This window comes from Microcebus murinus, chromosome X, assembly GCF_040939455.1.
Source record: "Microcebus murinus isolate Inina chromosome X, M.murinus_Inina_mat1.0, whole genome shotgun sequence".
Classification (NCBI taxonomy): domain Eukaryota; kingdom Metazoa; phylum Chordata; class Mammalia; order Primates; family Cheirogaleidae; genus Microcebus; species Microcebus murinus.
The window spans coordinates 86,780,795-86,808,046 of NC_134136.1; the positions used below are offsets into that span (position 1 = coordinate 86,780,795).

At 39.9% G+C, this 27,252-nt stretch overlaps 1 protein-coding gene across 3 annotated transcripts in view; it reads right to left on the reverse strand.

Moving 5' to 3' along the window:
* Window positions 1-4,819: 4,819 nt before the first annotated feature.
* MID1 (midline 1) overlaps window positions 4,820-27,252 on the reverse strand; it is a 331,494-nt gene continuing 309,061 nt past the window's right edge. For all 3 annotated transcript variants that reach the window (XM_012784842.3, XM_012784838.3, XM_012784841.3), the window contains exons 8-10: window positions 18,328-18,489; window positions 13,885-14,092; window positions 4,820-9,193 (exon numbers count right to left, since the gene is read on the reverse strand). In XM_012784842.3, coding sequence (XP_012640296.1) covers window positions 8,845-9,193; window positions 13,885-14,092; window positions 18,328-18,489 — 719 coding nt within the window. In that variant the 3' untranslated portion in view covers window positions 4,820-8,844. The remainder of the gene's footprint in view (window positions 9,194-13,884; window positions 14,093-18,327; window positions 18,490-27,252) is intronic.

Consider the following 27,252-nt stretch of genomic DNA (forward strand, 5'->3'; position numbering starts at 1 on the left):
GTGGAGTGATCTATAATGTTAATTAGGTCAAGTTTGTTGGAAATGTTGGCCACTTCCTGCTGATTTTTCTGTATACTTGCTCTATTGATTACTAAGTCAAGAATGTTGACATTTCCAACCATGATTGTGGATTTGTCCTTTCAAATCTATCATTTTTGGCTTCATGAATTCTTAGGGTATCTTTTTGTGCTGCTGTAACAGAATATCTGAGGCTAGGTAATTGATAAAGAACAGAAATTTATTGGCTTAGAGTTGTGAAAGCTGGTAAGTCCATGATCTAGGGGCTAGCATCTGGAGAGGGGCATTCTTGTTGCATTATCACATACTGGAAGAGGAGAAGGTAGGAAAAGGAGCCAGGAGAGAGAGAGTGAGAGAGAGAAAAGAAGAGGGAGAAAGAAAGAGAGACAGAGAGAGAGAGATTGAGAAAGGGTCCAAACTTGCCCTTTTATAACAAACCCACTCCTGTGATAACAGCATTAATTCATTCATGAGGGAGAAGCACTTGTGGCCTAATCACCTCTCATTAGGTCCCATCCCCCAACACTGTTGTATTTGGGATTGAGTTTCCAGCACATAATTTTGGGAGGACACGTTCAAACCATAGCAGAAGGTCTGTTTTTAGATGCATTCACTTCAGGGTTAATAGATGTTCTTGGTGAATTGACTTCTTTATTAGGTGATGTCCCTCTTTATCCCTGGAAATGTTCCTTGTTCAGAAGTCCACTTTATCTGCTCTTAATATAGCCACTCCAGCTTTCTTTTGATTAGTGTTTGCATGTTATATCTTTCATTGTCCTGTTACTTTTAACTCATCTATGTCTTCATTATTTAAAGCAAGTTTCTTATAAGTTACATACAGTGTAAGGTAGGTAAGCCTAGAGTTGTTCTTGAGTCACTGTATCTTTGGGAAATGTGGATGTGACCAGTTCATTTAAGGGGGCTGAAAAGTAATAGACCTGGGAATGAGAGAACAGGGTCTGAAGTGATAAAGGAGACAGAAATCAGGCATTGAGTCAGTAACCTGAGGTGTTGAGCAAGCAAGCAACATAGGCTTCAGGTGGAATTCCAAGTAGAGGGCTACTGTTGCCTGGGAAGTCCAGAGTTCATGCTGGAGATCAAGTCAGAAGGAGTTCAAGGCCGGAGAACCCAGCTACTGAGAACTAATAATGAAAGAGGTTGAGACTGATATTGCAGTGCAAACTAGACAGTCTGGTTTCTGGGAAAGTGAGTGGAGCTACTAAGGAAGTGAGGCACCAAGGACAGAGAGGACCTGCTCCAAGACAAAAGTAGACAGTGATACCCTAGAGCTCACTTTATTTGCATGTGGATTGTCTTAGAGTGTACGATGAGCTAAGCTAGCAAGTGGGAATTACATAAATACAATTCCAGATGTAGGATTTAGGGCCAGGGGCCAGGCAGGAGATGATAAAAGACACTAATGGTCAGGTTTACTTACCCAAATTCAAGGTTTTATTTTTGCCTGATGACTTTCAGCCACTATAAAGAAAGGATAGAATTTGCTAGAAGGTAGGTGTTCCAGCTTTTATTTTGATAATATTTATTATGTGATATATGGGGTTGCTGCAGATATGGAGCACTTATATATTTTCAACACAAGTCTTTAAAAAGAGAATGCTAGATGCCATAGGTTTAAAAGAAAGTTACAAATAAAACATATTCATGAGAAATTAGAATTCCACTCTAAATATTTATCGAATACCCACTATATAGCAGATATTGGGCTAAGCTAGTCCTGGTCTCAAACTCCAGGGATATTATAGTCTATTCTGGGCAAATAAACAGAAATGGTAAGCCAAATTTACACACACAAATGCTAAATTGCAACTGTGACAAATATTATGAAGGAAGGCACAGATTGCTTTATGGATCAGTATTAGGGAGATTTGGCTCCAGCAGGGATATCAGGAAATGATGGTTGAGAGGCAATCTGAAATAGTAGCCCTAGTTAAGAAAGTGAGGGAAGAGTGGTCCAGGTGGAGGTCTGTGGCAGACCAGAGCATGGCTCAACAGCTAGCGTGGCCAAAGTGCAGGAAAAAAGGAGCAGAATGGTTCAAGATGATGCTGAGGAGTTATGAAGGCATAAGACCACGGAAAGGCTTATACCACCATGGAAGAGTTTCATGGAAAGTAGGTGGGAAGACTTGAAGGATTTTTAGTCAATGTATGGAGGTTGGGAGCGGGGATGAGAATGGTGGAAAGAGTATGCAGAGGTGTGTATGACATGATCTGATTTAGAGACTACCTTGGCTGCTTTGGGAGATGAATTAAAGGAGAAGGTATAGTGAGGATTATGGGTAGACCAATTAGCAGGTTATGTCATCTGTAGAAGAGAGACACGTGAAAGCTCAGATTTGGAGGTTGTGTGCAAAAGTGGAGAGGAGTAGGTCAGTTAAAGAGATATTTAAGGGATAAAATCAATAGGACTTGGTGATGGACTGGACATGGAGAATGAGGAAGACATCAAGCATGAACCTTCAGTTTTTAATTTACACAACTGATTGACTAGGTTGGGGTTTGGGGGAAAGACCATAAAAGCAGTTTTGGACATGTTGAACTTCAGGTACCCTTTAGGTATTCAAAAATGATTACCAATAAAATAGGTCAAGTGTAGGGCTGAGCTCAGTGGAGAACCTAGACCTAGAGATTTGAATTTGGGAAGCTTCTGTACAAAATGGCAATTGAGGCAATGGCGTGGATGGCAACGCCTAAGGAGGGGTTAAAAAAAGAACTAGTCAACATCTCAAAAGCTTCTGTAAGTCAAGATGAGACCAACTGAACATCTATTAGAATAAATATTGATGTGGATGCTATTTTTGATGTCAGTGAGCACTTTTTGGTAGAGTGAACACACTACACCCTCAGTGGAATGGGGTGGGGTGCAGTTGATTCTTCACAACAATGGGTGAAGAATCAGAAGTAGCAGTTCTGAATAGCCCTTCGAGAAGCTTGACCAAGAAGAGGAGGTGAGGGAGGGTAGTAGTCGGAGAGAGAATAAGATTGGTGAAGGGGTAAGATAAGCATTGTTATTTGAAATGCTTTAGTGAAAATGAACAGCTCTTAATGACCATAATCAAAATTGAGCTTTGAGAATAAATAGACTGTGCAACAGAACCAATGTTCACTAAATCATTTTCTGTGCTACTCCTTAATTGGTAATAGGTTTTTGGCCATGACATATTTGTTCGTTAATTGCTATGCTTCCTATTTAATCATGCTTTAATGGTTCTCTTAGGAAAGCATGGCTGAAAAAGACTCAAAGAGAGACCTGAATTCCTTTCCATAAATTGTTCCTTACTAAGACTGGACAATTACAAGAAGGGTTTTTCTATAAGTCCTCAACCCCATTTTCATTTGACCTTTGTGAATGTGCACCTCATAGTGAGAATGATATTCAAGGAAAAGGATTTTGTAAGTTCCATGTTTCCATTTCTGTCTTCCTATTATAATCATGAGCAACTCTACTCTTCAACATATTTTACTTGTATATATTAGGGGAAAAAAAGACGGGATGTAGGCTACCCTGTGGAGTGTATGACATACCCTTCAAGGTGACTTTGAAAGGTGATTAATTATAGCAGGGTCTATTCAGTTTCAAAAGTTCAAATTAAATATACCTCAAAACCCTTATCAAAGGGAATATATTTTACATACCTGTCACTTGTGGGAAGGGCTGATTTGAGTCAAAATTAGGAAGGAGGTACAGCTAATCATTAGAATGCTGGCACACCACACTCTAGTCTGTTAAATGAACAAATCTAATACCCCTTGAGTGGCCCTGTCGTAAGCACTAATACTCCACAAGTTCTGTGATTTCACAGAATTGATGTGATTCATTGTTAGAAAGGACTTTTAGAGCTCACTGAGGCCCAGAAACATGAAGGGACATGGCTGAGTCCTCAGTGAGTGAGGGGATAGACAATGCCCTGAGGATGTCAGGCTGCCAGTTCAGTACTGTGTCCACTACAGTAGGTGTCGACAAACTATAGCCCATAGGCCAAATCCAGCCCAATGACTGTTTTTGTAAATAAAGATTTATTGGAACACAACCATACCCCTTTGTTTACATATTCTCTATGGTTGCTTTTTCTGTACAGCCATAGAGTTGAATAGTGGCCACAGAGATGATATGGGCTACAAATCTTACTTACTCTTTGACCCTTTAAAGAAAAAGTGCTGAGTCCTGTGACTATAGCATTGGCTGCCAATCCTGACTGCACTTTAGAATCACTTCATAAAAAGAAAGAAAAGAAAAGAAAAAGCAAGCACAGGCTACTGAGCCACTCTCTTGACCTTCTGATCCCCAATCTTTCAGAATGGGATCCAGGAATCAGCATTTGCAGAAAAGGTAATTTAAATGCTCGGTCAGGTGAAAAAAATCCCTGCATTACATCCTGGTGCCTTTAAAGCACATTTCAGGCTGAACGTGCCTTTTTCTATGGGCTGAGACTGGAAACAGCTTTCCAGAGCAGTGCTTCACAAACTGCCAAGAGTATCAGAACCCCTGGAGTGCTTGTTAGAGCTCAGATTCCTGAGTCCCACCCCAGATATTCTGACCAGTTCCTGCCAGCTCGCAGGTGGTACTGATGCTGCCAATCCCTTTGCATAGCACCGACTGAGACCAAAAGGGCTGGTGTCTCTAACAAGAGAAAGTTAGGTCCTAGGGACCGTGGGATGAGGTTGGGGATATATTTATGGACCAACTACTGGAATTGTCTTGGACCACGTAAAGACGCCCAGTCCTCTGTTCAAACCATCCCCCAGCTCATCTAAAAGACTTGAAATCAAGCAATCCTTGTTCTGGGTCTTCACTGCTGTATAGGTTTTCTTCTATTGTGTTTTTTAATATTGAGAACTATTCCAAGTGTTCTAAAGTAAATATATTTTGGGTGGAGAGAGGTGGATGGTGGATACGAGACAGTTTCTGGTATAAAAGAAAATGGATCATGTGTCACAAAGTAGTATGGAAAAACAGTAGAAGCTGAAAAAATATTTGTCAACATAACTACGAAAACACAAAATGAAAAAGCAACAGAGACAGGCAGAGACAGAGGATCTTGGTATCACAAAAATGATTTTATTTTAAACTAGAAAGCAACAGCAATTAAGACAATAGTCTGGGCTAAGGGCTTGGCAGTGTGACTCAAGTACCAGAGATTGAATTTGTCCGGGTGCAAGGAGTGGCATAAAGAGAACCAACTTTCCATTTCTAAACTAAGCTCATCCAGATTGTGATACTTATCAGTGATCCCATTTACAAAGGTTTGGATTGCTTTTCAGATTTCAGATTTTTGTAACTATTTTGAAAGGTGGAGGAGCCACTGCATTGAGAGTTTTGAATTGGTGCCCCCTCCTTCTTCATCAATTACAGAAAAATAAAAGGTATTTATGAGAGTTTTGCATTAAAAAAAATCCCTGACCAACAGTTTCTAAACTGCGGCACTATTGATATTTGGGACTAGATAACTTTGTGGCGGGGCTGCGCTGTGCCCCGTAGGATGTTTAACAGCGTCCATGACCTTTAGCCACTAGATGCCGGTAGCTTCCTTTCCCCAGTTGTGATGAACAAAATTGACTCCAGATGTTGCCAAATGTCTCCTGGGGGGCAAAATGGAGCCCTGGTTGAGAAGCACTGTTTTCAAAAACATCCTCCTGTTCTCACCATTGTCTTGGTATGCTTTTTAACATTTTATTAAAGTAGACCAGATTGTCAACTTCCCAACACCAAATGCACATGCATGTGAGCATATATGCGTGTGTCTCTGCAGTTATTTGCATATGTGTGTGGAGCTGGGATGGAATTCCACGTTCACTGGAGGGCGCTAGTTCAGTTCCTCGGGAAGTTTAAGGTCTATACATCAGTACCGGAATAAAAAGCCTGTTTGTATTCAGGCTGTTTCCTTTTCTCCAGCAGAAATCATCATCAATACTTGCAGTCAGTTTTTGAAGTCACTTTCTTTTAAAGCTGGAAAAAAATCTTCACCCAGGCCCACCCTTATCTTAATCCACCATTTAGATTCTTACTCCAATGATGTAGCCAGCCACTTTCAGCTTTGGATCCAGGTTTCTGTATACATATCCGCCAGGAAGACAGGTACCGTGTTTCTGGGTTCTGTTCTGAGTATTGGCTACATAAATTTGCAAGGCCCAGTGCAAAGCGAAAATGCAGGCCCCTTGCTCAAAATTTATTAAGAATTTCAAGATAGCAATAGCAGAGCGTTAAACCGCGCTTAGGGCCCTTCTGAACCCTGGGCTCTGGGCACACCCGTGATGCCGGACCTGGCAGTCTTGGTTGGCGCTGCATCAATTTTATTGTATTAACTTAATTGGCACTGCCATCTCTTTTGCCCTTGTAATGCGATGCTTCCTGTGAAATGAGGACCTAAAATACCATGATCCCAATTCATTTAAAGATAATGCAAAGTTACACGGCAGCAAATGTTTACAGCATATATTTTTTAGACTTTCAAAAAAAAATCCACATGGAAATCTTTCTACATCATTACAGTAATTAACGTAAACACTGTGGCCTTTCACCATATACATATTTTCCTGTAAATAGTGACTGCTACTATCCACATGTTTTTAAGTTAGCCAAGAGTGAGACTTCCACAACAAAATTATAACAGAATCTCTTGTGTCCTTATAAAAATAGCCAAAAACATACCCTAAATGGCTTGTAGTGAAAATTTGAGTAGTAACTTCTTTATATTGGAAAACATTATTTTCATGGAAATATTGTCCTTCTAGTAAATGTTTTATGTTAACATCATAAGGCAAACTGTAGCATTTATTGGTACCTGGAGACCATGATTTTAAAAACTCAGAAGCTGAGTTTTAGACCGTTTTATTTAGAACCTGTTAATGTACAAAGTGCATTAAAATATCCATTATCCAGTTACCCAAAATGTATGTAAAAATTACTGAGACAACCCTTTCAGTTTATTCAGGGAAGGCAAATACACATTGTTCTTATATTGTAAAAAAAAGAAAAAAATCCCATAAAGTTTCCAGAGAATGATTAACATTTTTTTCCATTGAGGTGTCCATCTTTTAGATGTGAAATTGTTTTAAGTAGCTATCAAAATATTCATCTGGGTATAAATAATATAGTAAATATATAGAATCTGTTAAGAAAAAGGAGAGTGTCTGCCAGGGAAGAGGATGGAAGGACACGGGAAGCTGGCTTGGCCTCCCTGGTAGTCTAGATTCACAATCACATGAACTTTGGCCATGTGATGCTGAAACGACAGGTTCATCAACTTATTTCAGGGAAGCGATTGGTTGATTTGGTTAAAAACAAAATCACTAAAAACAATGCCTAAATCCAGTCTGTTCAGTCAAAATGGCTGACCCAGTATCCCAAGTAAATATTTTAGCAATAGAAACCATTTTTAAAGGTCACACCCTTCATCAAGGTAGAACCAATGCCAGAGTCCTGGTCCAATGACCACTCAAAAAAGCCTTAATTCTTGAACCATTCCAACGTGACAGATCACCATGCAAAAAATCCATCCTATCTGACATTTTATTAGCAGGTTCTATTAGCAGGTTCCCAAATAACGAGTCTGAATTTTCTTTTGTCTTACAACTCTATTGTAAACTATACTAGACTATAGAGGGACATCTACATCTTTCAAGATATATTTAATAAAGGTCTGTTTATAATAACTTTTGAGAGGCATGTATCTAGTGAATAGAATTTATGCAATGTCCCTTGTCATTATCAACTCATAAATATTAAGTGTTTTTCGGTGACATATTTGGATATGGTAGTGGTGATTGGGGCTATGTGCTGATGTCTTAGAGAGCAAAAATCAATCCAAAATGGTGCTGCATTTTGTGACAGATCATGCTTACCTCCTCAGCCCCAGAGACAAAAGGAAAATTGATATGGGGAAGGGGAAAATAGGACAATTATTGAATGTAGTGAAGAAATTTTATAGGTCTAAAGGAACTACTAAAAGGAAGGATAAAATAGATTTTATACCATGAAACAGAATCCTACTTCTGACAAAACACAAATCAGCCTTAAGTTTTGAATAATCAGTAGGGTTCAAAATGACTATTTTCAATTGCAATCTCATTCTTACTGTTCTCCCAGAATCCTTAACTCTGGGAGAAGCAGGGAAAAATCTGGCCAAAGGTTTCAGAACCTTTTTTTCCAACATCGTCCCACCAGCCGTCAGAGGGTAATTAAAGATTTAGCCACGGCAAGGTCTGAGGTCCAAAATCAATTCTTTTGTTCTCTCTCTTGCTCTCCATTCTAGTTGATCCAATACAAGTTCTGACATCACAGTTAAAACACTTCAAATTAAACCAGAGTAAGAAATCCTGTTTACTTTCCTACTAGGTTCAGGCATACTCTGTTATGCACTGTTGAGGTGACAGGACCTACCATGGGGTCAGTATGAGATATTATGTGAGAAGGTGAATAAACATACAAAACTACAAAAGATTTTTTTTTTTGCAAGCCCATAGACTGTGATGAAATAAAGGTTGTAAATAGCTGGCAAACGTATGGGCCTCTTCATGTGCAAAACCAAATAGTTCCTAAGAGTTGTAGTCCTGATTATGTTTCTCTTATAAATAATCTATAGATTTTCCTCTAAATACAAAAAATTAAAGAAATTATTAAAGCCTGTACTTAATACGAAACACAGTAAAAGGAGAGGAATCTCCTGTCTTGAGCCCTATCTTAGCTGATTTCTGGACACTTTTTTGGTGACATTTAACCATACTCTTGAAGCCTGTGTTTTCTCAGTCACCTAACTAGTGGCCTCAACCTTTCTATTCCCCAGAAAACAGCTCCATGTGGCCAGATGCTCATGGCAGCTGCTCTGTGCAGTCCAAATGGTCTGGGATAGGAAGCCCAGTTATAATCGTCAAACACTTGTTCCACACGGTGAAGGTGGGGCACACGGGCTGCGCAAAGGCGACCTCGAAGGTGTAGAGGTGGATGGAGTTCAAAGCATCGTAAAAGGCGACAGAGCCGTTGTCATAGTCCAACAGGATGCCAACGCGCCGCAGGTGAGGGGCTGGTTCGATGGAGATTTCCTTGCTATTGTGTCTCACCACCCAGTTATTGTTGCAGCGGCAGAGCGCCCAGGAGGCAGAGTTCTTCCCAATCCACTCATGCTTTGGGGCTGATTTATAAGCAAGGCCAATGGCATACCTGCAGAAACAAAACAGCAAGGACAAAAACAATGAGCCACACTGCACATGCATGTGAAATCTGTTCTATGGTCCTCAGGGGTCATGAAAACATGACTGCCTATTGTCTCTGTTCATTTTCTTTAAGTGAACGCTTGGCAAGACCCCCAGCACCTGTGCTCCTCGTCTCCTTCCCTCCCAAAAGTATCTCGGGTGGAAAGGAAGCATTGTATTTACCCACATTCCTGTTTTCAGCTCAAACACTATGGAAGAATGTGAACTTTGCGTTTTGCTGCCCCCCCCTTCATAAAGATCTACACAATGGAGTCTGTAGACCGGTGCTGACCAATAGAAGTTTCTGCAGTGATTGAAATGTTCTGACAGCCAATATGGTGGCCACAGGCACATGTGGCTACTGGGCACTTACTGTGGCTGGTGAGACTGGGGAACTAAACTTCAAACTTATTTAATTTTAATTAAGTTAAATTACTTAAATAGCCACATGGGGCTCATGGCTACCATATTGGACAGCACAGCCCTAGACTTTTCCTTTTGACTTAATTTTTCACTTGACACCATGTCTGTCATTTTTCATGACCTAAATGCATTTTGCCAAAGCAATAAGTATGATTTCCATTTGTGGGGATAAGTCCCTTGTCATTACTCAGCCTCAGTTGTCTCATCTGTAAAGACACAGGGACAATGATATCTTCTAGAGTTATTTTAAGGAGTACAGGAGACACTACATGTTAAGTCCTGGGTACAGAGCCTGCTATGTAATATTCTGTAACTGTTATTATTATTGCCTGATTACACATTAACAATAAATACTAGAAATCAGATAAGCAAACCCATCACTCTTAATAAAGAGTGAATGACTCAGTTCAAATTTTAATATGTTATAGCAGAAACCAGTCTAACTGGATATTGACATGTGGTACATTACCCAATGCAGAGAGAAAAGTATCATTGGTCTTTGATAAAATTACATTCTTTAAAAAAATCACATTGGATTTAAAATACAATCACTTTAAGAGTGGTGTGCTAAGAAAGAAAATTAATACGTCATCATTAAATTCAAAAAGAGGATGGAATTGATACTCCATTAAGCCCAGTGTGGCAGCCTGTCTGTTATCAATGCATTTCCTGTCAATCCTCCCCTGCTTATGGGGAGAATCCTGGGGTGCATTTCCCAGAATCCCCTTTCCTGGGGAAGTCTGGGTCAGGTTCTGCTATGGGGATGCCTTTGTATAAGATCCAGAAGTTCTAACAGGAGGGGAAACACTCTTTTCCGATGGCAGACAGTAGACGTGAAGGGAGCTTCCGGACGAGCTCCTAGGTACACTTGCCTCTGTGCTGTGGGCAGCTTTGCAGGTGCACAGCTCGTGGTTACTCCAGGAACTAGAGTGGCATACTCCCTGAGATGTGCTCCCCAGCCTTCCCCGGGGCCCTGTAAGCTTCTGGTCCCCTTCCTCCACAGAGTACCTTGAGTACCTCAGCGTTTTCTATTTATCTGCCAGACCCTAACTGATGTACTTTGGAAAGTTTTCGTTTCGCAATTTTCGGTATCTCTGCCAAAGATGTTCTCTATGCCCTGGCAGACACAATTTCCATTCTTCACATAATTTGGAAACTGCATTTGCATCACAAAATAACCACATCTGTACTGTTTCCTTCTTATTGCCATATATCATTTTTACTTTTTATTAAAAAACTTTGATGTTTATTTCCCATTTGAACCTTAATTGAACCCTGTGAAATAGCTGCAGCAGGTATGGATGACTTCATTTAGTAAATGGAAACACAGAGAAGGTTAAAATTAGGAGCAAAATTCAGAATCTCATGCTGCACCCTCCCCTTCTGGTCTAGTAATCTTTGCATGAGCCCATTATTACTCGTTTAGTTAACACCATTTCACAAAACGCTAAGTGCACATTAGCAGCATTAGAAAGTAAGAAAATAACTAAGTGTATAGTCCATTAAGCAAAGGAAAATACCATTATATTATCATTAATCTGTGAAACTATGTACATATTTCCATAGAGCTTGAAAGGTGCAGGTAGAATGTAATGTTCCATTAAGTTACGCAGGGAGACATGGAGAATCCAAAAAGTATAAAAATTATGTTTCTCTGAGCAATGTTAACATGCCCCATTGCACAGATCATAACGCACACATTAATTTAAGGTCAGGAATATATTTCACCAGAAAATATATGTGTCATTAGCTGTTGCAAATCAAAGTATCACAGGCATTTAATCTTAGGGAACACCCCTTCCTTGCTAATGCCTCCCAGGAAATGTGAAATGACTTTTTACATGAGGATTTTCTGAAATAGACACAAACAAGTTTGTAAAGGTCCAAATGTGGCAATTAATTTTAGAATTTCTTTCCCCCCTCATGAGTTAGTTTTGACATCTGGAGGGTGTTTTTAAGGTAATGCTGATCTGTGTTTGTATAACTGAAGTGGTCTGGTAGAATTTCCCGCACTATTCATCAATGGCAATGAGATCATAATGATCGGGTATCATTTATCATAACTAATTATTAATAGGTTAGTAATCATTTAGAGCCTGGATTCTATCCCAGATTAATATAGCACATTAATTAGCTAGAAACAGTTGCTTTTTTGCACCTGCATTCATTGTTTTCCTTTGTGCTTTTATCTTGCCCCATGGCAGCTAAAAATTGCAAATGCCAATCTAGCCCAGAGACTAGTGGGGTGAAGGATTTGTTCCCCATCTTCTGGCAGCATGTTGGAAGAGAAAATTGTTCTGGGCAAGGAGAATCATGAGAATGACGACTGTGGAAAATCTACTCGCTCGCCCAATATAGTATGTACAATTATTGGGAGAGATGGGACACCCAGGCTTACAATTTCACTTCTTAGGTTGCAGTTAACTTGTGGCTACAATATAAGGGACTTAGACACATAGCATTATTTGCATAGATTTGAATTGAAAGGTTTTTAAAAATAAATATAAAGTGTTTTATCATGCTTATATCAAAAGAAACACTGTTACAATACTTACGTCTTCAGATTATGCAGTTTTGAATGTTGGTTTTAGTTTTAAAGCAAGGGTTAAACTATCATTTGTTAAGTACACTACTATAAGCTCTAAAGAGTAATTACAACTTTTCAAAAATATATCACCCTTTTGTGAATAGCAGCATAGCATGGTGGTTAAGAGCAAGGATCAGCACACTACCACTCAAGGGCCAACTCTGGCCCTCTGCCTATTTCATAAATGAAATTTTATTGGAACACAGCCATGCCCATTTGTGTAGGTATTGTCTGTGGCTGCTTTCCGACTACAACGACAGAGTTGAGTATTTGTGACAAAAATCATTTGGCATGCAAAACCATAAATATCGACTCTCTGGCCCTTTTCAGATAACATTTGTAGACTCTTGGTTAAAAGCTTGACCCCTGATTGCAGACTTCCTGAGTCTGCCACCCGTGAGCTTTGTGACCTTGTGATCTTGGGCATGTACCTCAGTCACTTCATTTGTAAAATGGGCCAATATTAACACCTACTTTTGTAGGGCTGTTATGATGAATAAATGACTTAATGTCTATAAAATGCTTAGACCAATCCCAGGCACATAGTTGTGCTATATGAGGGCTTGTTAAATAAAAATAAAATAGCTCCCGTTTTGATCAATTGCAAGCAGATATTTGTGAAGCAGAAGGCCAAAGGAAGGGGTGCAGTTTGTGGCTATGGATTAGGCAAGGCTAACTTCACAAGGTCAACTAATTCTAATGTAATTACATCCTGACCTTTGCCCTTAGTCTTAGAAAACTCAGTGGACTGAAGTCACTAGGCTGGATCTAACAGACCTTTGGAAATTATTCCCAGCCTGTAATCACTGCTTCACCCCAAGCCCCTCAGCCCCCAGCTATTTGCACTAATTGGCCTAGTCTAGAATCACAAGATATACAGGTCAACAGAAATTGGTTTTGCAGAATAATGAAGAGTAACATTTGAAAGTAGGAAATGGCAACCTCTTCCTCTAAAGGGCCAGAAAGTAAACATTTTCAGCTTTATGGACCATATGATTCAGTCTTAACTACTTAACCTACTGTTATGGCTCAAAGGCAGCCATGGACAATGTGATGTAAATGAATGGGCCTGACTGTATCCCCATAAAACTTTATTTACAAAATCAGGTAGTGGGCCAGGTTTGGCTCAGGGGCTGTAGTCCCATGCTTTAAGGCACGAAACAGCAGTGTTGGCATACTATAGCTCAGGCGTCCTCAAACTATGGCCTGTGGGCCACATGCGGGCCGCCTAGCACATTTATCAGGCCCTCCAGGTGTTTTTCCTGCTGCTGCCTGTCCTGCTTAGCAGCCTACTCATCCTGGGCCCACAGTGCGCACTCTCCAACAGTTTGAGGGACAGTGAACTGGCCCACTGTTTAAAAAGTTTGAGGAACCCTGCATAGCTCTTCCAGGGACCAGAACTCTATAATTTTGGTCAGCTAACCTATAGATGAGGGTGTTAGTGTGTTAATGAGCAATTATAAATGGTTATGTTTGAAGCTGCTGAGTTTTGGGGTGTTTGTTATGCAGCATTATCTAGCAATAGCTGACTGATACAGCTTTTCTATATTTTATTCAAGATGGATCCTGGTATGGGTTGATGCTCTGACAAAGTATACAATGAGATGTGCCTTTGTATAACTGGAGGACAATAGATGTAAGTTGCCTACCATGTGCTTCCACTTATGACCACTTCCCAATAATGCCGGCCACTATCAATAAACACATTTCCAGCTACTCCGTAGCTCCCTTGGCTGGTGAAGCGTTCAGGCGTGTGACTCTTTTTGGATGATGACTCATCACGTTCTACTGTCAAGTTATCATGGGACACCTTCAGTTTTCGATGAGCAGATTTAGGATCCAGTTTAAATGGTTGACCTGGAAACAAGTTCACAAAACAAAAAGAGGAAAAGGAAGAGGAAGAGGAGTGTTTATTTTAATATAACCAATAGCATATTTTCATAATTAGATTTAAAAGGTAGGAACAGGCCAGCCCTCCTATCACAAAGAGGTATCTTATATTTGAACAGTAATTTAAACTTTATAAACAACTTTTGAAGATATTTATTTGCACAGTTTTCATGGTATTGAAAATATAGGGAGCAGTAACTCTATGTAAAGTGTAAGGCAGTAAGAGTGATGTGTAAGCACATTAAGAGCAAATAAGAACAAGTCCCTGCCTTCATGATCTTTTAGTCTCTCAGTTCCCAGATAGGAATCCAGTAGTGCTGTGGTAATTATTCAATAACAGCATGGACAAGGATTAACCAGAACACATGGTATAAGCTATCTTTGTGGATTTCAGTTGTATACAAGCAGCACGGGTACATATTGGCTGGAGAGTATCCCAAAAAGGAGGAATGAAGACTTCATTTTCACCCATTGCCATATTCAATCCAGCTTAAAATGCATTTGAATAATCAATAGATTTCAGCTCCAAAACCAAACAAATCAAGATTTTAGATCTTCCACATATAGAATATGTGTTAAAAATTAAAGCATTACTCTTATGAGCTTAGAATGACTATAAAATTTTCAGCCCACAAAATCAGGATAAAAAAATGTGATAGCAATGCCTGGGTTTTTTACTCCTTAGTTTATTTATAAATAATAAGCCCTCTCTATTTTATCACACACGTTTGTATTTTAAAGATTATCTATTAAAAAAATTTTGGCAGAGTCACACCTGGACATTTTGTCATAGCTGTTACTTCTCTGAAAATTCAATATTGGTTTGGAGTACTGCCTGTCATTCAACACCACTTTGGGAACAAGGCATTTAAAGGCAGGAAATGAGTTACAACCTGATGCAAACACCATGGTGTCCAAACTCCATGGCCACTGTTGCCGTTGGCAGATCCCATCTGCCCAGTATATGGCTCTGAGACAATCACAGGGGCAAGTTTGGTAGAGTTGACTGTGGCCATTCATGATGCTGGCTGAGCGAGCATGGGGCTGTGTGTATTTTGTCACATGTGAGCAGGCCAAAGGATTTCCATTTGCCCTTTGGACACAAAACCAACACTAGCACCTCTAAAATGCTTTCTTTTAGGTCAGGGACAACACACTTTTTTTTTGCAAAGGGCAAATATAGTAAATATTTTTAGCTCTGCAGGCTATGTGGTCTTTTTCATGACTATTCAACTCTGCTACTGTCTAGAGGAAGCAGCCACAGACAATAAGTAAATAAATGGGTGTGACTATATGCCAATAAAACTTTATTTAGAAAAACAGACAGCCAGTTTTGGTCCTTGAGTTACAGTTTGCTGGTCATTGTTTTAGATTTATGTCCATATGAAAGAAAAGCTTAAAAGGGGGAGTTGAGAAAACCCTCAGGGAGTAGGTATTCTCAGAAGCTATGAGACTTACCAGATTACATTGTGTAATTTAAATTTTGACTTGTCTTGTAAAAAAAAATAAAAGTCCTTGGGAATGATCATGCCAGCAACGATTAGGGATAAACTAGAAACTAAGACAAGAAGAGTATGAAGATAGCTTTGTTTAAAATATTTCAATTTTTAAAGGTGAAAGGTAGAATGTGAGTAAAACTAATTGGATACTAATGGGCAGAGCAGGAAGAAATAAATGGCATCCATCATTTATAATGAAGGCCAAGTTCTGCTCGGCCTCCTTCCAGTGAGGAATGTCAGAATGCTATAGCTATGGGAAAAAGTTGGCCCTGTGATGGCAAGATACTGCCTCCAACATCTTGCCTGCCTTGGTTCACACCCTTAGCCAAGCACTCACAGAACAGGATCTTGCATTCTCCGTGAGCAAATTCTGCCTGTGCCTCACATGTGTTTCCCAAATGGACAACTACCCACTCTGCCCAAATTTACTTTTGCTTCAATAAGGACAAATTAGCTAAGAGAAGAAATGAATGGCTTACTTTACTAAGAAATTCCTTTTTTTCAAGATGGAGACTTGCTCTGTCACCCAGGCTAGAGTGCCGTGGCGTCAGCCTAGCCCACAGCAACCTCATACTCCTGGGCTCAAGCAATCTTCCTGCCTCGGCCTCCCGGAGTGCTAGGATTACAGGCATGAGCCACCCACCGCACCCGGCCCTTACTAAGGAATTCAATTGATTATAATATTTGTATAGGGTACCACTCTATTCAGGCCACTGTTTACCTGCATGACCAATTCTTTCAATAATCTCTTAGCACTTTGACGGCTGCCAATCTCCCATCTTTGTAACCCACTCGCTATATCATAGCACAAGAGAGCTTTATTTAGTGGAAATTCTCATCCAGCCTTGCTTATTTAAACTCTTTGAACTTTCCCCCACCAATCATTGCCATCTGAAGAAACTCTCTGGCGTGGCCCAAGAGGGTTTCACAATCCGGTTCTTGTATTTAGCTTTTTGGCTTGCCCATCCTCCCAACCTAAGATACTTTAACCACACTGATCCATTTTCTGTTCCCCAAACATATTCTTGTCTGTGGGCTTTTGCACATGCTGTTCCCTCTGCATGGAACACTGCCTCCTCCTCATATCCCCTGATCTTAACCCACCTTGGAAAGCCTCCTAAGACTGTGCTGAGCACCCCCACTGGCAAACCAGCACCTCTCATGGTTACTCCTATTGTAGACATCACAACTGAATGATAATTAAGGATTAATGTACTTTATTGCCCAATTGTCTATGAACATTCTGAGAGAAGCAAACCCCAAACATAATAAGTGGTCAAACAGTTTTTGAAGGAACAAATACATGTTCAAAGGTAAATCAGAAAGTGCTGATCTGAGTGTGCATAGGTATTGTGCCATTTGTCATATGGTTATAAAGAAACATGTCATCGTGTTATATTTTCTTATGTACTTAGAATTGTTTTGAGCTTGTCTTTGTGACAACTCATACATGAAACTAAAATATTCCCATTTTAAAAGTAAAGAAACACTAAGTGTGGCATGGGATCCAAGACTGGATCCTGGAACAAGAAAAGAACGTAAGTGAAAAATTGGTAAAATCTGAATAAAACCTGGAGTTTAGTTAAAAGTAATGTACCAATGTTAATTTCCTAGTTGTGACAAACGTACCAAGGTTACATAAGACGTTAACATTAGAGTAAACTGGGAGAAAGGTATACAGAACTCTGTATTATATATAGATTTCCTGTAAATCTAGAATTACTCCAAAATAAAAAGTTTATTTAAAAAAATATGAAGAAACTAGTCACATGGCCACATGGGTATCAAGCGGCAGAGCCTCAGTCTTCTCATCCTTAACCCAGAGCTCTCTTTACACTACTTTGCTGTTCCCCCACATGCTCTGTAATTGGGGAACCAGGGAAATGGGCTAAGCGAGGGTTTCTCTTGAAAAGCAGTTAACTCTTTCTGTTGACTGGCTGACAACCCCACAACATGGCGCATACTGACACACTCCAATTTGCTTTCTCTTGGGAGGTCTTATGCAAAGAAACACTGTGTTATATAACATACTTCTAGATAAAAAAAGATGTAAGGAAAGAAGAGAGGTAACACAAAAAGAATATGGGCAGAGACAGGGGGAGACAATGGTACCACAAGGCACATTGTTCTCTGTGGGGGGGCGGTGCTGGGTGTTGTGGGATGTTTTCCAGCATCCCTGGCCTCTACCCACTAGATGCCAGTAGCACCCACCTCAGCTGTGACAACTCAAAATCTCTCCAGACCTTGCTAAATGCCCCCTAGGGGGCAGAACTGCCCCTGATTGAGAACTACCATCCCAGACAGTTCTCTGGAGTAAAAGAAATGTCTGAATGAATAGTTATTGATTTGCTATTCTGCTATGGAAAGCAACACTACCTGCCATTTACAGAGCCTCTACTGTGTGTTAGGTTTTATATATACATACTCTATTTCCCACTAGAACCCCTCCAGGATTATTTATTTAAAAAATGAGAAGACAGAAGTACACAGAGATCCATGGCCTCATGGCCGTGAAGGAGTAGAGTCAGTTTTGGAGCCCAAGGGTATCTGATACAAATTCCACTATTCCACACTGGCTCTATATTTGCTTTGTGAAGCTGTCAGTAATGCCTGAGACAGAGAAAAGGAAAAGAAAGGGGGACAGAGTCAGTTGAAAGGAGAGCAGATGAGACATGACAGCTCCGCTGAGTTCACAGCACTTACTGTTTGTCTTCAACTTCCCAGGCTCGCTGCTGCGGCTGCCTGCCTGGTTGATGGCCTTGACCATGAAGATGTACTTGGTGCCACTCTGCAGACCGTGCACCGTGTAGTGGTTCTGCTTGATGTTGGGCACAATCATCCAGCTATCGGCCGAGTTACACAGACCTGCAAAGCCAACCAGACATGGTGCAGTTCTTTGGCACAAGCACAGGGCAATGTTTGCATAATTTTAGTTTATTTGTACTGTTAGAGTGAGAAAGTGGAGTGCTTTGTCATGGCAGTCATATATGACAAACTGACTTCACTAACGTGTGGCAGATTGCATTTTTGCCTCCAGTTCTTCATCCTGCCCTGTATCAAGGCCTAAGTGAATTTGCAGGTGCTTCCTCTAAAGAAGTGGAGTATATTTTCCTATTACATGCTTTGAATTTGGTCACATGACTTGCTTTGGCCAATAGGATGAGGCTAAAATGACAATGTGCCAGTTGCAAGAGTAGGCATTACAAGGACTTGAGGGTTTCTCTTGACCTGCTGTGTCTCTGCCATTGCCGATGGGGAAAACATTCCTGGGATAGTCTGCTCATCCCAACCAGCTGACACATAGGGAACAGCTTTACCACCCAGCCAATGCCGGGCCAATGCAAGAGCCAGCCAAGTATAGATCAGTCAACCCCAACCAACCTGTGGCAGGAGAGCTAAGAAAAATGATCATCAGGCTTGTTTGTGATCCTGTATTAGTATGGCTGTAGCTAACTGATAGAGAAAATATATTCCTAAGAGAACCCTGGAGCAGCAGCATCTCTGGGCAGCTCAGGGTCTAGTGCGGATCTTGGGAAAGCATCCACATGGATTTCTGACCAGCTGCATCCCTTTGATGGCTGGTTCCAGAGTGGAGTGGGGCTGCTGCCCTGGCTGCATTCCGCAGGATGTGGGTTGAGGAGCAGGCTGAGGATTTACGATGCTTGGAAGAACATGTAGGAAAAAAGGAAGCCCATTTTGTTTTGCAGCTGGCTGATTCTGAAAACATCTTTTTGGTATCAGGTCCAACTCTGCTCTCTCCTCTTTCCACCCATCAATCTCTACTCCAAAAGAACCTTTTTCCAGCCCCCTGGTGACTGGGCTGTCATGAAGTTTCCTGACTCTTGAATTTCCTTCACCAGTTCCTCGGAGAGAGGGCTGGGCCCCTCCACTTCCTGAGGGACCAGGCTCACCTCCCCACTTCTTCCCTCTCAGTTGATTTGCAAGTCAAAGGGTTATTTCCTTTGATCCTGAGGCAACTTATACCTTCCCAGACTCTCAAGAAACACTTTCTTAACCTTTTTTTGGTCTCACCTCTTTAAGAATCTAATAAAACTTTTCTGTAGAAAGAAATTCACAAATGCATATACACACTGAACCACAAATATTTGCATAGCGTTTTAAGATAGTCACAGCCCCCTCCAGTCTTTGATTCTTACTGAATACTTTCTCCAACTTTTGAGTTAATTATTCATGATATTCTCATAGTTGAGAAGAACTTAAAAGTATTTTGTCAACTGTGAAAATTCACCTCAAATGATTTGTATCTTGGGTGCATAGTATTTTCAGGTACACTTCAGTGAATCTTAAAAGAAATGTGCGTGTATATATATATATATATATATATATATATATATCCTTGTGAATTTTCTGTTGCCTCTTTTCATTTTCACCTGTGAACATTTTCACCAGAGGACTGCCAGATTTGAAAGAGCTAGGTGAAAGCAAGGAAATAAGTTGAGACTCATGGCCAGGCACAGTGGCGCATGCTTGAAGTCCCAGCTACTCAGGAGGCTGAGGCAGGAGGATCACATGAGCCCAGGAGTTTGAGGTTGCTGTGAGCGAGGCTGATGCCACTGCACTCTAGCCAGGGTGGCAGAGCAAGACTCTGTCTCAAAAAAACAAAAAAGTTGAAACTCACAGAAAAGTTTGAGCATGTGTGTGTTTATGTTTTGAGATTCAGTAGAGCGACTAGAGGCACCAGCCATTCCTCATCCCCTGATTTTCTCTAACTCTTAGCCCTCCATTCTCCTATGAATTCTCATTTGTATCAGATCCAGGAAAATATCCACAAGTAGTTTAGTAACATGGGTCTCTCCCTACTATATATCCCATTTGATCCTTCCTCACGTTACCTTGTCCTTGGACAGAGCTATAATAAACTCTCTACTCCTGGATACTGCCACAGCCAAATATTAGATTTTGATCTGATCAAAGAAGGGTCATTTTGAACTCTGAGTTCTGGGCCCCAAGAGGCCAATAACTCTCTTCAGGTATTTAATAATAATATTACAATAGCAATAAAACAAAAAAGAATAGCTTTTATATTGCCTAGGATAATATACTCATATTCCTAGATCTTTGTCAACAGCAGTCAGGCACAAATGAAAACAATAACAGCATTCAGTAGATTCAAATGAGAATCCCATCAATCTTACTGCTTCTACACTGTTCCTGTTTAATTGCATATGTTACAATAAAATGACTATTGTGGTCAAAGAAAGCAAATGTAAAAATGTTTCAATAAACTTTACATCACTATACAACCCCAAACTGGGTTTAATGTGGTGGGGGAATGCTTTCAGCAACATCATAAAGCAGATGTCTGAAATTGCTGCAAACTGCAACTTGGCCTACAATCCAAAGTCTTAACCCAACAAAGATTTAATGTTTCAGAAACCATTTCCAAACAAAAAGGGACTCTGCCTATCCTGATTATTTTGAAGAGGTCACTAATTTCTTCCTTGAATATTGAAAGAACAAAATGTTTATGTAGTAGTAAAATTTTATTGGTTAGCTTTACACTGGGACAATCTATTTTCATGAATACTTACAACTATTACTGTTTAAGTTTACCTTTACATTATTACTATTGCCAAGATAATAATTGAGAAGTTGATTAAAAATGCCAAGAAAGCAACACTGACAATTTTCTTTTGGGGACTGGAGTAAGTGGGGTGACTTGGAGTGCACCATTATTGTGTTACTGGTGTTGGTCTCAGGCCAGCAGCACCTAACTTCTTGCATATGGTGCTGAGTGCCAAGTTTGCTTAAGCAAGACTTCTCGGCCTTGATACCCCACTGTGTTAGGACTGTTGACCAGGTTTTATTCATCTCTTTATGAAACACCCACATAACCATCCTGACTAAAACTTCACTTTTCTCGAAACTCATTTTCAATCATCTTTGAGGGTATTCCAACATTCACCTCTTCCAACTCAGCTTGAAGTATTAAAACAACAATGGAACTTGGAAGATAATTAGTCCAGAATGAAATCTAATTGAGTTTTTTGATTTTGTACATTTTTTTTCCCATTCACAATGGGTCAGAAGCATTTCCCTACATAATGTGACTCATTATAAGATCTTAATTACATTTGGGATTTTAGAGCCTTGTATGGCAGCTGTCATTTTGCCGCAAACCATTCTGTGTGAAAACATCACACAACGTGGACACTTCGGAGAAGATGCACACTGGCTTCTGACATCTTTAGTCTCGTCCAACAGATTGGACAGAAGTGAATATTCTTTTCTTGCTTCTCTATAAAACTAGTATAACTTTAATAAGTTTCATGAGTGTTTTTGAAATGACTAAAATAAATTAAATACAGATAACTATTAATGCTTTGCCGTTAAGGCTTGAAAAAAATGCAGCCTTTGATTTTTGCTAATAATAAAAACAGGCTGGGAGAAGGCTCGAATTTAAGATTTTAAATGAGGCATTAAAAGTAGTTTTGGAAAAATGGAAAACATTGTCAAATTAAATATATATCTAGTTATTAATAAGCAATTCATTAACATCTGTAGTCATAACCCTATTAACAAAAATGAAAAATAAAAATTTAATGTCATTAATTTTGCATATCAATGTATGTGTTTCATTAGTGAGAGTCTTTTTGTAAGATTAAAAAAGTTCCATAGATAGTATCTAATTCTCCTTCACTAAAGCCAGTTGAAGGCAATTAACTACAATTTATTATGACAAGTAAAGGGACCGTGACCTAGACACAGAAGATTTCTTAGTGACATAAGGAGCTACAGCCAGGTTTTGAGCATTACATCTTCTCATTTTCAGTAGATTTTACTGTTAGATATTGTCATTCAATAAAACATCTGCAAAGGATACTCCTCCAATAGGGCAGATTATTTAATAACATTCAAGGAAGGCCTTTCACGTAAAGATTGTGTGAACAGCTATTATGTAGATAATTCTGGCAAATTGCACAACTGACCTTTCTCATATGACATAAAATATCAACTTTTGTTTTAAAATGCAATGACAGGTGAGTACAGTCTATATTTTTGTAGGAATAATAACTTTGAATACCTATGTGTACCACTGTGGCAAACACAAGGCTAAAGCCTTTACTTTTATTATCTCAAGATAATTAAAACATCTTTTCTTACAGATGATAAAACATGACATAATTTGCCCAAGATTATAGAGCTAGTGAGGTGCAAAGTTGGGATTCAAATCCAGGTCTCCTTCAGTCACTACAAGTATGTATAATAGCTAAGAAGAAAATAATTTGAAAATGATTGCATCTCAGTTAGCATTTTATCTAAATTTATTCTTTTTTGTTGCAAATCAATCTTGTAGGCATCAGGACTTCACAAATACTGATACAAACAACCCAATAAGAGTATCCCAGTTTGATCAGCACCAGTAGTTTCACTGTTTCCCATCCATCCTGGGAGAATGAGCCTTTCTGGCATTTGTGCATTAAATAAGGCAGGCTCGTAATCTTCATTAAGCCATTTGCATTTTTTTGTAGCAACTGGTTTCTGAGAACAAAACACCTTATCTGGAATCACCCAACAAAGTTCTGAGTTCATTATACTTAGTAGTTTGCTCTTGTTGAATTTCTTTAGGCATGACCTCCTTACATCGTATTCCATTTATGTGTCCTGTTTTGGCATTACTTTCCACGCCAATAGGAAATCAAGTCAGTCGCAGTTTAGCCAACTGAGAATCCCTAAGTGTCAAGCAATAAATATCTTCCTTTCATTTGGGGGATGGGGTGAAGCCCTAGTATCAAGTTAGGGTTCTGAAGTAGATTGCCTTCTGGCCCAATTCCTTGCTCTTCCCTGTAGTCACACTCTTTTGCCATGTGACTTTGAGGGCCTTCTCATCCTCATTCTGGGCTCACTCATGGGATGTGCTTTGGCAAATGGCATGTCAGCTAACGCGACACAGATGGGGGCTGGAAAAGCACATGTGTAATCGGGCCTACCCTTACACCTTCACCTCTGCAATCACCAGGAGAACAGTCTCGAGCTTGATTGTGGGAGGATGAGAGAGCTGTGTAGCAGCCGGGTCGCCCCAGCCACCAGCCTGCCATGCCAGGGGCCAACATCAGCAAGGCCTGCTAGCTTACCCTCAGCTGATTCCAGACTGAGCAATAAATGTTTTTTGCATTTATTGAGCAGTAAATGTTTGTTGTTATATGCTACTTAGGTCCTGTGGGTGTTGGCTGTTCAGTCTCGTCAGTGTAGGCCAAGGCTATCCGTATTCCCCAAATGCTCATGATAATTTGATTCAAGAAATTTCAGGAGAAACATAACCCTCTGTAATGGGCATGCCCTAGGGTGGCCCCCAGGATTCCTATTCCCTAGTTGTCATGATTTTGTGTGATCTTCTCTGCTTAGTGTAGGCAGGACCTGGGACCTGCTTCTAACCAGCAGAATATGGCAAAGGACAAAGGTCTATCACCTTTATTACTCTTGTGATTATGCTACATTATATGGCAAAGGTGAAGGCAAAGGGAGTTTGCAGATGTAATAAAAGTCCCTAATCAGCTGACTCGGAGTTAATCAAAAGGGAGATTATTTGGGGGTGGGGATCTAACCTAATCAAGCCCTTTAAAGGCCTGTTTAGAAGTGAAATAGCAGACTCTCTCTCTCTCCCTTGCTAGCTCTGAGGAAGCAAGCTGCCACAAATTCCACAACCATAACGAAACAAATTCTACCAACAAACTGAGGGAGCCAGGAAGTAGATTCTTCCTTAGTTGAGCCTCCAGATGAGATTGCTGCCCAACCAAAACCTTGATTTCAGCTTTGTAAGACTCAACTGTGCCTAGAATCCTGACCTATGGAAACTAAAATAACAAATAGGTGTTGTTTAAAACTGCTAAGTTTTAGTAAGTGTGGTGTTGCATAATGGATAACAGCAAGGGCTCTGGAGCTAAAACTGCAAAGGTTTGGAAATTTGTTTCAGAGCCATAGAAAACTTATAATTTTTCATGAATCGAGCAAAAATGATTTCAGAGAGATATAACATTTTTCACATGGGCCAAGAATCACCTGTTGGTATAAAATGGCACCAACTATTTTCTTTTTCTAGTTAGACTATTCACTGATCAACAGACATTGCTTCCATCAGTCCTCTATGTGTTTTCAGAGAATATTCTCTTGGTGTTTTGCAATGAATCATGCCTCCATTTTCTACCTGCTCTTCTCAGATCTTCATACACTCCTTTTCTCTCATTATCTTGGAATTTCTGACCATCTTTTGAATTTTAACTTAAGTTAGACACATCCCTGGTTCAGTTTACCCAATATGTCAGTAATATTCATCACACCACATTGAGAAAATAATTCCTTAAGCGAAGACAAAAAGAAGTTAATTACATTCCCTTCTTTCTGTTATGTTTTCTCTTCCATGCTTTATAGTATAGTAGTGTGTGGGTCAGTGTGTTATGGTCTCAGTATTTAGCATGTTATCATGTAGATGTTACATGCTTACCTTGCATTAAATCAGGGTTTCTCAACCTCGACACTGTTGATATTTTGGGCCAGATAGTTCTTTGTTGTTGGAGATTTCCTATGCATTGTGGGATGTTTTTCATTGCCCCTGTCCTCTACCTACTAGATACCAATAGCACCCTCTTCCCAGGTTTTGAAAACCAAAAATGTCCCCAGACATTGCCAAATGTCCCCTGGGGAGCAAAACTGCCCTTGGTTGAGAATCACTGCTTATATGAAGAAGTGACTATTTAGTATGATATTAGTGATTATAGATTAATTGGTGTTTCAGGTTTATGGTGAAGCACAATCAAGGTTCGAAATTTTACTGGACTTTAATTCCATGTTAAGTTTATGGTAGGTGTATCCAAGATCAGTGAAATATAAGCTCATACAGGCTGAAAAATGCATTTAAAAACTTATGTCTCTGTGAAGGACAATTTGGCAATGTCAACTAAAATTAAAATGCAAATAATCTTTTCCTAGCAATTGCACCTCAAGAGATTATACTACACATATAATTATATGTGTAGTATAATCCCACATATGAAAGAAGAGATATTCAAGGATATTCATTGAGACATTGTTGATAAGGGTAAAAAATTAGAAACAAGCCAAATATATATCAATAGAAGATGGGATAAATAAATTAGAGCATATTTTTACAATGGGACATTACATTGCCTCAAAAAGGAATGAGGCAATTCTTTATTTGTGCTGAAATAGAATGATCTCTCACATACATTATTTAGTGAAAACAACAGGGTAAAGAACTGTGTATAGAATGTACATACAGAAAAAGATTTTAGAGAATTAGTATTTCTTCGTAACTTGCAGCAGGGCGTATAGAACCAGGAATGAGGAAGGATACTAAAAGAATTCAAAATCCTGGAAAGAGAGCAAAATGATACTGAACCATTGCCATGGCAGTGCTTCTCAAACTTGCCCCCAAAAGCACTTCAAATGTCTGAGGACAGTGGTGATGTTTCCCAGGCAAATGGGCCAGGGGCAGAGAAGCCTTTTTGGAATTATCTTTGCCTTTCCATCTCTGCTGTTGGTGCCATTGGCAGGTCCTGGCTATTGCTGCCTCAGTGAATTACTACAAAATCTCCTGGCTGATGTCTTTGTTTCTAGCCCTACCCTGTTCCCCTCCACCTTCCACAGTGCTCCTGAGTCAGCTTCTAGATGTACATTTGATCACACCACTGCTGTACACGACTCTCAAGCCCACAGGGTGAAATCCAAACATGGTGTGGCCTGGGTATCTCTATGTGATCTGGCTCTTGCCTGTGAGTTAGGATTAAGTGACTGATGATTAAGAACATGTGCTTTCTGGAGCCAGATAGATATGGGTTTCAGTCCTGGTTGTACTTCTCTGTCTTCATTTCCCACTGTCTCCCTTTCCTCACTTGCCTCGCCAGCCAGCCTTATTAAGGCAAGATCTCCCAGCATGCCCTGCTATGTTATGTCTCGATAGGTTTGCTTATGATGACACAGCTATATGGGATACCCTAAAGTTGCTGACAGGCACCCACTCTCTTTCAAGACTTAGTTTAACCATAACTTCCACCAAGACCTTTCCGTCCCACTCACCATTTCTGCCCTCTCTATATTCCCTACCTACTCGGGCAGCTTGCCAAAGCTGTTCTTGACATTTCATGACTTTCCCCTCTTTCATTCAAAAATTATACATTCTTGGTAAATGGCAGGATTCTAATAAAACCTTCCAAGGCAGGCCAATTATGGGGTAGAATATGAGAGGGTTGGGGAAGGTAGGGGGAGCCATTTGTTGCTATGGGTCATTTACACTTTGGTCACTTAGAACTTGGTATTATTTCTGCATAACTCTTTCAATTAATACTAAATCAAATTTCTATTTTAAGCATCACATGCCTCAGAACTACTTGTGCTAGGAAAGAACAGTGTAGTTAAGAGAGAAAAAGGTGTATGTAATAAAACCACATTAAGTTGATATAGATTTATTTAAAACATCTCTTTGTGGAAAAGTGACTGCTATTCTATTCTGTTCTATTTTGACATATTCTAGTTTTCTTTGTTAAAGAAGTTTCAAACTTGCTCCCTTGAAGAGCTATTTCTTCTGGTCCTTTGCCATTTGATCAATTTAATTTAAATAAATCTGTGGGGTGGGGAGGAGTGCTTCCTCTG